This window comes from Lepidothrix coronata, unplaced genomic scaffold (genome assembly GCF_001604755.1).
Source record: "Lepidothrix coronata isolate B3197 unplaced genomic scaffold, Lepidothrix_coronata-1.0 Scaffold214, whole genome shotgun sequence".
NCBI lineage: Eukaryota > Metazoa > Chordata > Aves > Passeriformes > Pipridae > Lepidothrix > Lepidothrix coronata.
Window position 1 is genome coordinate 793,166 of NW_016690394.1, and position 12,018 is coordinate 805,183.

At 58.2% G+C, this 12,018-nt stretch overlaps 1 protein-coding gene across 2 annotated transcripts in view; it reads left to right on the forward strand.

Moving 5' to 3' along the window:
- The first annotated feature begins 423 nt into the window (after positions 1-423).
- IGSF21 (immunoglobin superfamily member 21) overlaps positions 424-12,018 on the forward strand; it is a 40,665-nt gene continuing 29,070 nt past the window's right edge. The window contains exon 1 of one of the 2 annotated variants that reach the window (XM_017833365.1): positions 424-556. In XM_017833365.1, the coding sequence (XP_017688854.1) occupies positions 493-556 (64 nt within the window). In that variant the 5' untranslated portion in view covers positions 424-492. Of the gene's footprint in view, positions 557-9,022; positions 9,090-12,018 lie in introns of those variants that run through there. The other variant, XM_017833366.1, reaches the window with a different exon arrangement.

Below are 12,018 nucleotides of genomic sequence, written 5' to 3' on the forward strand. Positions count from 1 at the left end.
CTCATCCAGCCCCCTACATCCTCCTCATCCATCCCCCCTCATTCATCCCCCTCATCCAGCCCCCTACAGTCTCCTCATCCGTCCCCCACATCCATCCCCCCTCATCCCCTCTCATCCATCCCCCCAAATCCATCCCCCCACATCCGTCCCCCACATCCATCCCCCTCATCCATTCCCTACATCCCCTCACATCCCCCGTCTGCAATCCCCCTCCCTCATCCCCCTCCCCCGCTCCCTGTCCCTCCCCCCGCAGCCCCTCCCGGGGGCGGGCCCGGGGCGGGCTCAGCGCGGGGGGGTTCGGGGGCGGCCCCGGCCCCGCTCGGCTCCCGCTGCTCTCAATCGGCTTTAGGGCGGCAGCGGCGGCGGCGCCGGCCCGGGGGGGACGCGCGGAGCCGGCCCGAGCCCCCCGCCCGCCGCGATGCCCTCCTGCCCCCCGGGCACGGGGCTGGGGCACAGCTGAGCCCCCCATGGGCTGCCCCCCCCGCGGGCACCATGCGGACCGCGAGCCCCCTGCCCCTCTCGCTGCTGCTCTGGCACCTCCTGGACCTGGCGCTGGGTGAGTGTCACCTCCCCCCCGCGGGGATAACGGGGGGCCCACCCGCGTCCCGGGAGTGGAACGGGGGGGCCGGGAGCTGCACCCCCCGCCCGGGGGCTCGGGGGGGGACGAGGGTGGGGGAAAGAAACCCCCTTGGACCCCGGCACCCCTTGAGAGGAGCCTGGTTCGGGAGGGGGTGATGGGGCGCTAATGGGGCGCGCGGTCTGGAGCCGTTATTGGGGCACCCCCTGACAGGGCGCTGGTGGGGAGCCGTTAATGGGGCCCCATTGCCAGGGTACTGGGTTTAAACCCGTTTATAGGGCACCGATGTGGGACCCGTTAATGGGACACCCCCGACCCGGGGATTGGGTTTAACCCCACTGATAAGGCACCGGGGGGGGTCATTAATGGGGGACCCCCTGAGCGGGTCCAGGTTTTAAACCATGAACAGGGCACTGCTGTGGGAGCGTTAACGGGGGGGCCATTGAGGGGAGCCGTTCATAGGGCACCTGCCTTGGACCTGGTAATGGGGTGCGGGGGGCCGGGGGGACACGATGGGGGGATGCTCATCCCCCACCCCCATCCAGCAGCAAGGGGGGCACCCACGGCCCCCTTCCCTGCACCCACGGCCCCCTTCCCTGCTGCTCCGCCCGGGGGCTCCGGCTGCCGGTCCCAGCCCCGTGCTCCCCATCCGGGGGGGTCTGTGCTCTGGGGACCCCCAGGAGCTGCAGCTTTTTGGAGGCTCGCAGCACCCAGAGCCAGCCCAGCCCTCGGGCACGCGGGGAGTGCCCCAAACCCACGGGTGTACCCGGCAGGGAGAAGCAGCCCCCCAAATTCCTGCCAGCCGGGGGGGTTTGCGGCTGGCTGAGCTCCCAGACGAACATCTTGACTCCCCACCTCGCTCCACGGAGGTTTTAATAAGACACCCCCACACCCCAACCCCAAAAACGGGGCTCCCGGGAGGGGAAAATGAACAGGGAAGGAAACTTTCCCCTCCTCACCTCCCGGAGGCTGAGGGGGAGTCGTGCCCTTTAATTCCTTGTGTATTTGAAGGCGATTTCCCCGCTGTTTCCCCCTCTGCCCCCCCAAATCCCCCGCCGTGGGGTCTCAGGTGGCTGCTCCTCACCGAGCCCAGCGAGCCCCGGCTGCTCCCGGGGAGCCGAGAGGCTTCGCCGAGCGCCGGGAGATGGAGGGACGAGCGGAGCCTGCTCCAGAGCTCCTGCTTTTTTCCCTTTCTAATGTACTTTTTCCTCTCCGGAAAGCGCCGTCAGCTGCTGCAGGGCGCGGGGAGGGGGAGCGGCGGCTCTGCGGGGCCGAGCGGGCACAGCTCCACACAAAGGAGCTGATTCTTCCCCGGCATCGCGAGCGGCTCCAAAATCATCCCTCGGGGCTCCCCGGGGCTGAGGTTACCCAGAGCCCGGCTCGGATTTGGCTGGCCCGGGGTCGGGAAGGCGCCGCGCCTTCCCCGCATCCCTTTTTGCCCCCCCCTCCCCGTGGGTTTCTGTGCTGCCAAAGCTGCGGCTGCCGCTCAAATCCCCCTCCCTGCTTTTCTGCGAGCATCCCGCCGGCATCGCCGAACGCACCGGCGGCAACAAAACCCCCTCGGCGCGGGGGGAACTTGTGCCAAATCCAGCCCTGTCCCCCTCCTGTCTGTCCTCTCCACCTCCACCGCGCTTTTAAGGTCACGGATAGATAATTTCCAAGGAACGACGCATCCCCCCGGCTTTTCCTCAGCACAAGCTGCCTGTCACTGGCTCGGGGATCATTTTTCTTCCCTCCCTCCTGTTTTTTGTCACTGCAAATTGGGCGACTGCTCTTCTGCTGTCGGTTTGGGAGAGCGGCCGTGGGTCAGTCTGTGTGTGTGACGGGGATTTTTGGGGGAAAAAAAGAGATAAAAGTTGGTTTGTAGTGGGTCTGGAGGATTCTGGGGATCCGGGGGGTCTGTGGGTTCCAAAGTGATGTGGGAGGAGGTGTCAGGAAGTGCTTGGGTTTGGACACCCACGAGCCGGGTTTGGGCTCTTAAAACCACACTGGAACTTTGCTGCTTCCCTGGATCCCAAGGATCGGCTCCGTTAAGTGTCTCCCACCTCCTTCCCCAGTGGAAAATGTCGCTGCCCACGGCAGGGCTTGGAATGAGATGATCTTTAAGGTCCCTTCCACCCAAACCGTTCTGGGATTCTGTGATTCTATCCCTCAGCAGAGAGATGCTCTTCCCAAAAAAACCCGGTTTGAGCTCTGTTTTTCCATGGAACACCTAAAAATCCAGGCTTTGGGGGTGGGTTCCCCCATCCCAAGCCCTCCCCGCGCTCTGGGCAGCAGGAGCTGCGGAGGCTGCTCCCAAAATTCGGTGTGCAGATGGCTTTGCTGTGGCTGACGGAATCCTTGGCTGGGGTTGCCGGCGCTGTGGTGGTGGGGGAGGACGTGCCCGCAGAGGTCCTTCCCCTCCCCATCCCGGCGCTTTCCTAATCAGGGATCCAACAGGATCCAGACGCGTCACCTGGGAAGGTTCAGGGGGGCAGGTGCCCAACACGCCAATCCCACTGTTCATCCCTACAAGAGCATTTGCACGTCTCCAAAGCCCTTTTTTGGGGGAATTTTGCCCGGTTTTGTCGTCATCTGATTTCTGACCCGGCGCTGGTGGGCAGCTGCCCTCCCCATGCTGCATCCAGGAGGATCACCAGGATCCCAGTGCCGGCGGGAAGGAGAGCACCAGGGATCCACTGGAAGCACTTCCCATCCAGCAGAGCATCTCTGCCTCCGTGGGAAGCCTTTTGGGGTTTCCAGCCGTGGTTTCCATCCATCACCTTGTAATGAAAAGCCCTTTTATTAACCCGAGCGCAGCAGCGGCTGGATCCTTCCCGATGTGTTATCCGTCCCTCTGGGGAGCATCACTCCTTGTAATCCAGCTTTCCTCCTTTATAACAAGCTCAGTCTCTCCCCTTGGCCAAAAGAAAAGCTGCTGAGGACAAGGCTAAGTGGGTTAAGGAGCCGTCAGGATGAACAAACGAGGACGTGCGGAGGAGGAGGCGAGCGGCTGGACCGAGGGAGGACGATGGAGCCGCAGCCCCGGGGTCCCTGCCGGGTTTGGAAAAGCCCCATCTGGATTCCTGGCATGGCTGGAATCAGGGCTGGCTCATTAGGCAGCGCTCAGCTCGTCCCCTGAAATACGGCCCCCATCAACTGCTCCCCCCTCAGCTGCTCGTCGGGGGTTGTTTTACGAGCTGTAAAACCTGAGCTGTGTTTGCAAACACGGGAGGGAGGGAGGACCGGTGAGGTTCGAGCTCAGCGAGGTGTTTCTCTGCTCTTTATCCGAGTGAGTGGTTTTAGCTTCTGTTCCCCATCCCCGAGCACCTCCTCCCATGGGGAAAAAAGGGGAAAATTCCAGTGTAGCTCCTTGTCTGGAGCTGTTTCTGGAGTTTCTGGGCTTTGAAGGAACCTGCCCTCAGAGATATCCCTGAGCTGCTTCTCCAAGCTAAAAAAAAAACCAGCCTGGAAAAAGCACTTTACACTTATGATTTTTATCAGCAAACTGAATTTTTCCCCCCTCTCCATTCCCAGGAACCCCCCTGAGGCTTTTCCTCACAAGGATTTTCCCAGTTTACAGTAACCCCTGGGGTGGCTCCTCTTTGCAACCTGGAAAAGCTCATTTTTCACCTTTTTTTGAGGTAAATGTGGCTTTTACCAGGGAGACAGAACCACCTGCTTGTGTCTCTTCTTTAAAGCCAAGAGGGGTTTGGTGGGAGTCTATTTGTGGGGGATGAGGGCAAAGGAGGAGCAGCCTCTGTGCCACGTGGGACCTTTAATTCACCTTTAATTCACCTGCACAACACTGATCCGGAAATCCATCCCAAACTCCCACCATCCTTCCCCACTGATGCTGTTCCCCATCAAATCTCGCTTTCAGCTTAAGGTCACCTTTCTTTTTGAGCCTTTCCCACCACTTCCATGGAAGGTGTGTTTCCATGAGGCCCCTGTGCTGCTCTCCGGGTAAATCCGGGCCAGGCAGCCCCTTCCAGAGCTGCTCCTTGCTGTGCTAATTGCCCTGCCCCAATTAGCCCAATTTTCCTCTTCCCACCAGCTGCGTTTTGGAGCCATTCAGAGCTGCCAGTTTGAATTCAGAGCTCTGTGAAAAGCTTTAACACCAGCGAGGATCTTCCCCCTCCTTGTGCCTTTCCAGGCTAATAAGCATCTTTGGGATACGGAGATATTCCGGATTTCATTCCTCCCTGGAAAACCTCGTGTGTTAAACTGTGGCTGGGTCTTCAGTGTTTCCAAAGCTCCCCCAGGTTTGGGGATATTTACCCCCCAAGTTCCCAAACCAGGGCCAGGGATGCTGTAGGGTTTGGATTGGGGATGTTGGTCCCTGTGGTGTGGGATGAGGGGTTGTGGTTCAGATCCTGGATGTGCTCCTGGGAGCCCTGCTCTGTGTGCCCTGTGCTGGATCATGGAATGGTTTGAGTTGGAAGGGACCTCAAAGCCCATCCCATTCCACCTCCTGCCATGGGCAGGGACACCTCCCACTATCCCAGATTGCTCTGAGCCCTGTCCAACCTGGCCTTGGACATTTCCAGGGATGGGGCAGCCACAGCTTCTCTGAGCACCCTGTGCCAGGGCCAAACCACCCTCCAGGGAAGGATTTCTCCCCAGTAACCAACCTAAATTTCCCCTCTGTCAGTTTGAAGCCATTCCCCCTTGTCCTGGCACTCCAGGCCCTTGTAAAAAGTCTCTCTCCACCTTTCTTGTCACCTCCCTTCAGGTCCTGGGAGGCCACAATCAGGTCTCCCTGGAGCCTTCTCTTCTCCAGGCTGAACAATCCCAGCTCTCCCAGCCTTTCACCATCTCAGAGCCGTTCCATCCCTCTGATCCTCTTGGTGCCTCCTCTGGACTGGCTCCAGCAGCTCCACGTCCTCCCTGTGCTGTTCCCAGGGCTGGAGCAGCTCTGCAGGGGGGTCTGGAGGGGGCAGAGGGGCAGAATCCCCCCCTGCCCTCTGCCCACGCTGGGGATCAGCCCTGGGCACAGAAGGGGCTCCTGGGCTGCCCGAGCACAGGGACAGGGAATGTCCCTGTCCAGCCTCTCCCTCTCCAGCACCCCCAGGTCCTTCTCCCGGGGCTGCTCCTGGTGTTCATCCCCTGGATGGATCCCGGGGATCCCTGACCCAGGAGCGGCACCTTGAGCTTGGTCTTGTTAAACCTCCTGAGGTTCCCAGGGGCTGTTCCTCGAGCCTCTCCAGGTCCAGGCTTCCCTGGTGCCTCCGAGCACTTCCAGGCAGGGTCTGCCCTGGCACTGCACCCAGGCTCGGGCACCAGGGCAGGGAATGCTGCTGCCTCCAGGACACAACATTAACCAGGTTCCCACCAGCCCAGCCCCCCCTTCCTGTGGGGATGTTCCAGGGCTTCACGTGCCCCACAGGGCTGATTTTTTCTGGTTGTCGTTGCAGAAATGGTCTTTTCTCTCAGAAAATCCTCGGCTGGGAATGTCTGACCGGCTCTCCCCGTGTGCTTTGGGATCTGCTGATGGAAAGCTCTCTGTGCTCTCGGGATAAGAGCATGTTTTATTGAATCCAGACATGCTAAAGGCTTGGGAATTAGGCTGAGATGGAGCCAAGGATCTTGCAAAGGCTCCTGCAGCACTTGCAGAGGTGAGGATGGAGCTGAAACATCCCTCTGGATGGCCAGGACCTGCCTGGGACCAGGAACAGGGGGATGAAACATCACCCCCTTGAGACCCACCGGGGACTTCCTCCAGGCTTTGGGTTCTTCCCCATCTTTTAAGAGCAAACCTTGATTTCAGTGGTGCCAAGTCACCAGCAAAGAGGGAAAGCACGGGAAGGAGCCCCCAAATCCTCGGGTTTGGGAGGCAGGAGGTGCCGTGTTGCCTCGCAAACTTCCCGGCTGGTAAATCCAGAGCCGGGAGGATGCAGCTGATGTGGCTGGTTTTGTTCCCGTGCCAAGCTGCTCTCTTTGCCCTTTTGTTTGCTTTCTGCGAGGCACTCGCAGTTCTGATGGGCCTGTTTTTAACTAATGACTGGCGCTCACATTATCTCTCCGGCATTATCTCCTTCCCACTTTTCCCCTCTTTTTCCTAAAATAAACCGTCAATCATGGGCTTGTTTTCAACGCTTTGGGGACTGGATTCACCGTGAATGCCAAGGGCGGGCAGATTCCAAAGCACGGGGATAATAACCCACCGCTGTGCTTCCCTCGGAGCAGTCATTAGTGCTTCAAAGGACGGTCTGGGGGTCTGCAAAGCCTTTGGAGCAGGGAAGGTGCTTGTGTTTGCCCTCTCAGCTGGCTGAGAAACAGGATTCACCTCCCAGGAGGTTTGGGAAACCTCTGGAAAACCCACATGTCCCAGTGGAGGGAGATGGAACTGGGTCTGTGAGGTGGAAATGTGGCACCACCGACCCCCCCGCCCCGGCATCCAGGCCACACGTGTGGTCTCTCCTGGTTCTCCATCCACAAAAACCTCCTTGGCTGGAAGCTGGGACGTCTTGGAGGTGCTGCAGGAGCAGGGAAGGCAGGGATTTCGTTTGGCTCTAAATGATTTTCCTTTTATATAATTCCTTACAGGAATTCAATACACTTGGGAAGGGAAGGGGATTAAAGGCCCCGCTCCACCTCCCTGTGCCTGGAGATAAACCCTGGGGCTGTATCCTATGGAGCAGGACAGGAAAATGGGAGCTGGAGAAGCCTCTCTTGGGATGCATCTCATGTATTTAGACCCCTTTGTTTCTTTTCCAAGGGGTCTGCGAGGGCAGGGATGGGTTGGAGCCACGTGGAGGGGGTTTGGTTCTCCCCTAGGGGGTGATCTGGGGTGATGGGGGTGTTTGGATCTGCTCCTGGGTGGCCTCCCATCCATGGAAGTACTTTTTTTGGGACGGGTTTCACGGATAACCCTGGATTTCCTGGTAGGAATGTTGCCTTCCATGGTGCTGTGTTGGGGTGGGCACCCAGCTGGTCCCCAGGGTGGGGTTTGTTCTTGGTGCTGGGAAGGTGAAAAGAGGGAGCTGATGAGAAGGACAGTTTGAGCTGGTGACTGTCACTGTCACGGGTGCCAAGAGGTGGCTTTGGGAGCCACTGGATCCTCACGGGGGGCTGAGCTGGACCAGGACAGCAGGAGGGGGAGGAAAAGGCTCCAACTCAACAGATCCCACCAAACCCATCAGGATCTCCCAGTCCTGAGGTGGGGGGAGGGGGGTGAGCTGAGATCCCTGTGCCTGGGGGGTGTCTGGGAGAGATGAGCACCTTCTTCATCCCAGCTTGGCTGGTGGCTGCATCTGCCACCAAAAACCCATCATGTTTGCTTGGAAATGCTCTGGAATTGGATTTTGATGGCCGAGGGATTTAGATTTCCAGCCCAGCTTTGCACCTCTGGAGAGCGTGTTCCAAAGCCTGGCCCGAAGGCGTGCTTAGGAAGATTTCCAGCTTGAATTCCCCTAATCCCTCCATCCAGCACCTTGCTTCTGATTTTTAAGCCCAGAAAACCCCGTTCACTGCAGTGAGAAGAGGGGAACCACAGGCACAGGCTTTGCCATCCCATCCCATTCCCTGTTTGCAGCATCCCAAGAGCCCGTGGTTGAACTTGGCTGATTTTCTTGCTCTTCTCCTGAAAATAAAACCCAGCAAGTTGGGTTGCAGAAGGATGTGGTGACTCAGAGCAGGGTGGGAGGATATGGGCAACTTCACCTTGCCCAGCATCCCAAAATATGTACAAGGAGCTGCTGGGGAGCAAGATTGTCCATGCGGGATTTTCCACGTGGGATAACGGATGACCTGCTGATGGATAAGCACTGTGCAACGGGGAGATGCTGCCCCAGGAAGGATTCAAAAGGTGTGGCACCACCAGAAACAAGACTGGTCTGGCTTCCAGACGGACCATCGTGCCTGGAAAGACCCTCCAGCGTTTCATCTCCGCTGGCTCGGAGCTTCTTCCCCTCGGAAGTTGCTAATGAGACGTCTTCCATGAGCGCCGGCTCCAGTGGCTCGTTTGGGGCTGTGTTTGTGTCCTGTCGCATTATTCTTTGTTCCCCGAGGAAGCCCTTTGTGAGCAGTCGAGGGAGTCTCGTGGAATGGTCGGGATTCCTCCCGGCGGAGGGAATTCAGGAATTCACGCCTGTAATTACGGCGGCGGCGGGAGCCGAGCGCGGCTCGAGGAAGTGCGGGTGGACCCGCTTCCCGAATTAAACCCTTCTGTTCCTGGAAATGCGGCTTCTTTTATTTTTGTAGAGCAAGAAAATATATCTGGGCGGCTTCGCGGTGGGAAACGATTGGGAGAGGGCCGGATTTGGGCCCTGGGACGTTCGGGACGCTCCGGTTTGTTTGCACGGCCCACCCTCCTCTGTTTCCTGAGCTGCTCCGAGCTTCCCGCCGGGAGACAACAACCCGAGCCTTTCAAATGGAAAGGGCTTATTTAAACAATGTTATCTCTCTGGCGGAGGGAGAGAGCGCGTATTGAAGGGTTATATTTAGTGCCGGGTGTAGGACAAAGCAGATGCTGAGAGATTCTTTAACGCTGGGAATGTTAATCACTGCAGCCACATCGCCTCGGAGATGTGTGAGTGTATACATTATATATCTATATATATCTCTGTATATCTGTCTGTATTTATATAGACTCAACGTGCACGTGCTCGGACAGCCGCGTGCTCACCGAGGATGAGGATGGGAGCTGACCGGCCCTCCCTCATTTGCTTTTTGACCTTTTTCCCCCCTGGAAAGCCCATCCTGACGGGACAAAGCCCCGCGGTTCTCCAGGGTGAGACACGGAGGGAGGGATGTGCCGCGCTGAGCCCCCCCCCGCCGCCCGTCAGCCCCCCGAAACGGGGTGGGGGTGGGAAGGGAGAGCACTGCCGGCCTCGCAAATGAGCTGTTTAACAACCTCGGCAGTGCTCTCCCCCCCGGCGAGCGGCGAGGAAAACCTACCGCATTTGCCAGCCTCTCTTCCCCGCCCTCGTGGGAGCACTGAATTAAAGGAAATATTTTATGATCCTATGCTTCGTTATGTTTTATTAAAAGCAGAGCATCGGCCTCCCCTGCCACACTCGGCAGATCAGAGGCTCTGCTGGTTTCTTTCCCCTCCCTTCCGAGCTCTGCTCTTATTCCTGCAGCATCCGACTCCTCGGCTCGGCTGGAGGGTCAGTCCAGGGTCTCCTGGTGCAGGAGGAAAACAGGCAGTGGGGTGAAAAACGTGGGTATTTGGTTTATCTAAGGCTGTTCTGTATCAGACCGGCCTGGGGATGGGAAGTCATGCAGCAGGAATAGGTGATGGAGGCAGGAATAGGGATGGACGCGGGAAAGGGAAGTCCTGGAAGGTGATGCCCCATGGAGATGTTGGAGTCGTGGAGGGAGCCTTGGAAAGGTGCTCAGAAAAGTCTCCCCACTGTTTTCCAGCTTTGCTCCATCTCTGGGCAATCCAGCCTCTGGGATGTCGTTTTGAGGGAAAAGACCCCCCCAACCCCCAACATCCCAACTTATCCATTGGCAGGGAAAGCAACGGGCAGGGCTGGGCCTGGGCTCCTCCAGCCTTGGAGAGCAGCAAAAAGCCACCCAGGGATAACTGGGCAGGGCTGGGAGCAGCTGGGAAAGGTGTTAATTAGCAGCTATTCCTCAACGTGGGGATTAAGGGAACAGCCACGTGCATCCTCCTCACAGGAGCAGAGCGGGATCGGGAAATCAGGGCTACGGATCAGGGCTGGGAGAGGGAGATATGTTCCAATCTTATTAGTGAAGCAGCACTGCTGGGAGAGCAGAGGGATTATCAATCACAGAGTGTGAAGTGGGGGGAAGAGGGGAGATTCCAATTAGCAATCCTGCTTTGTCCAGGGAGGAGGGAAGGTGGAAGCTGAGTCAGGAGCAGTTCCTGAGGGATGGGGTGCAAAGGCTGGGCCAGGAGATGGGAGAGTTTGGGATGCAGGAGATGGGAGAGTTTGGGATGCAGCCATTTTCCCCCCTCGGCCAGACCAGTGCCTAGGAGAGGCTGGGCCAGTGCTGGCACCAAGAGCTGGGACTCCCAGTGGGATGTGTCTGTTGGAATGGAGGCTGTGCAGGTGTCTGTCCCATCAACCCACCTGTCTGTCTGTCCCTCCATCCCTTTTTTCATTCCTCCATCCTTTCCTCCACTCGGGCCTCAGTTTCTCCTCCATCCCTTTCTCCCTCCTCCCATCCCTCCCTTCCTCCCCCTCCCCTTCCTTCATCCCTTCCTTCCTTCCTCCCTCCATCCCTCCATTCATCCTTCCTTCCTTCAACCCTCCATCCCATCCTTCCTACTCCCATCCCATCCTTCATCCCTCCATCCCTCCCTCCACCCATCCTTCTGTTGCTCCCTCCCTTCCTTCATCCCTCCCTCCCTTCCTCACCCTTTCCTTCCTCTGTCCCTCCCTCCCTCCCCTACCCCCACATAAACCCAGTAGGAGACTCCAGCTGCCCCTGGAATGCCCCTCCTGGGAGCACAGAGGATTCTGCAGGGATGGAGGAAAGGAGCAGGGGGGCTTTGCCTGCTGTGATGGGATTGCTCTGACTTTCCCAGGCTCCCCCAAGGCCATTTTTGGGGTAAAAAGCTGCACATCCCACTCGAAACTGCGAAAACAAAGTGGATTTTGTAGCCCTTGGGAGTTCTGTCCAGCACCAGGTTTTATTTCCCCCCTTCCTCTGCCCGAGGTTGTGCCTTTGGAGAAGCAGCTCAGAAGGAAAATGGGAAAAAATCCCCCAAATATTACTGATAATGATTCCTCCGCAGTTCCCGGGGTGGGAATCGATGGGGTGGGCAGGGATCCCTCTCAGCTGGAAGGGGGGATCGATGGCTGCCTCGTTTGTCACCAATCAAAAATATGGGCTAATTGGATTTCCTGCAAATAGAGAGAGAAATCAGCAAATCCATCAGCTGGGTCACGGGCACAGCTTCTCCGGGGCCACCCGGGCACGGCCAAGCCTTGGGGTGTCCCACAGGACTCCACCCCCTGGGAAACCCAACGGTGGCATCTAAACCCAAATCCTCCCAAATTCCCTGAAATTCATTGTTTTTCCCCCTGCTGCCCCTTCCAGGCCCGTGTGTCTCCCAAGGAATGTGGAAGAAGGGGAGGTTTGGGGAGGACTGGGGGGGTTCAGGTGGGAACATTCATCCCTGGGGTCGGTTTTGGAGGAGCAGCTCCTCCAACAACCCCTGGCTGTAGATGGGCTGTGAAAGGTTTTGCTCCTTGCAAGTGGGGAAACAGGCACAGAGCTCCAAAGGACATGGAACCATGGAATGGTTGGGGCTGGAAGGAACCTCAAAGCCCATCCCATCCCACCCCCTGCCGTGGGCAGGGACACCTTCCAGGGACACCAGCCCAGGCTGCTCCAAGCCCCGTCCAGCCTGGCCTTGGACACTTCCCGGGCTGGGGAGCAGTTCCCTGCTGCCTTCAGCTCTGCTAATTCCTCCTGGCTGGGATCAGGCTCCAGCCCAGATTAACTCCATGAGCTCTGGCTTCAAATAATTGGCTGCTGGT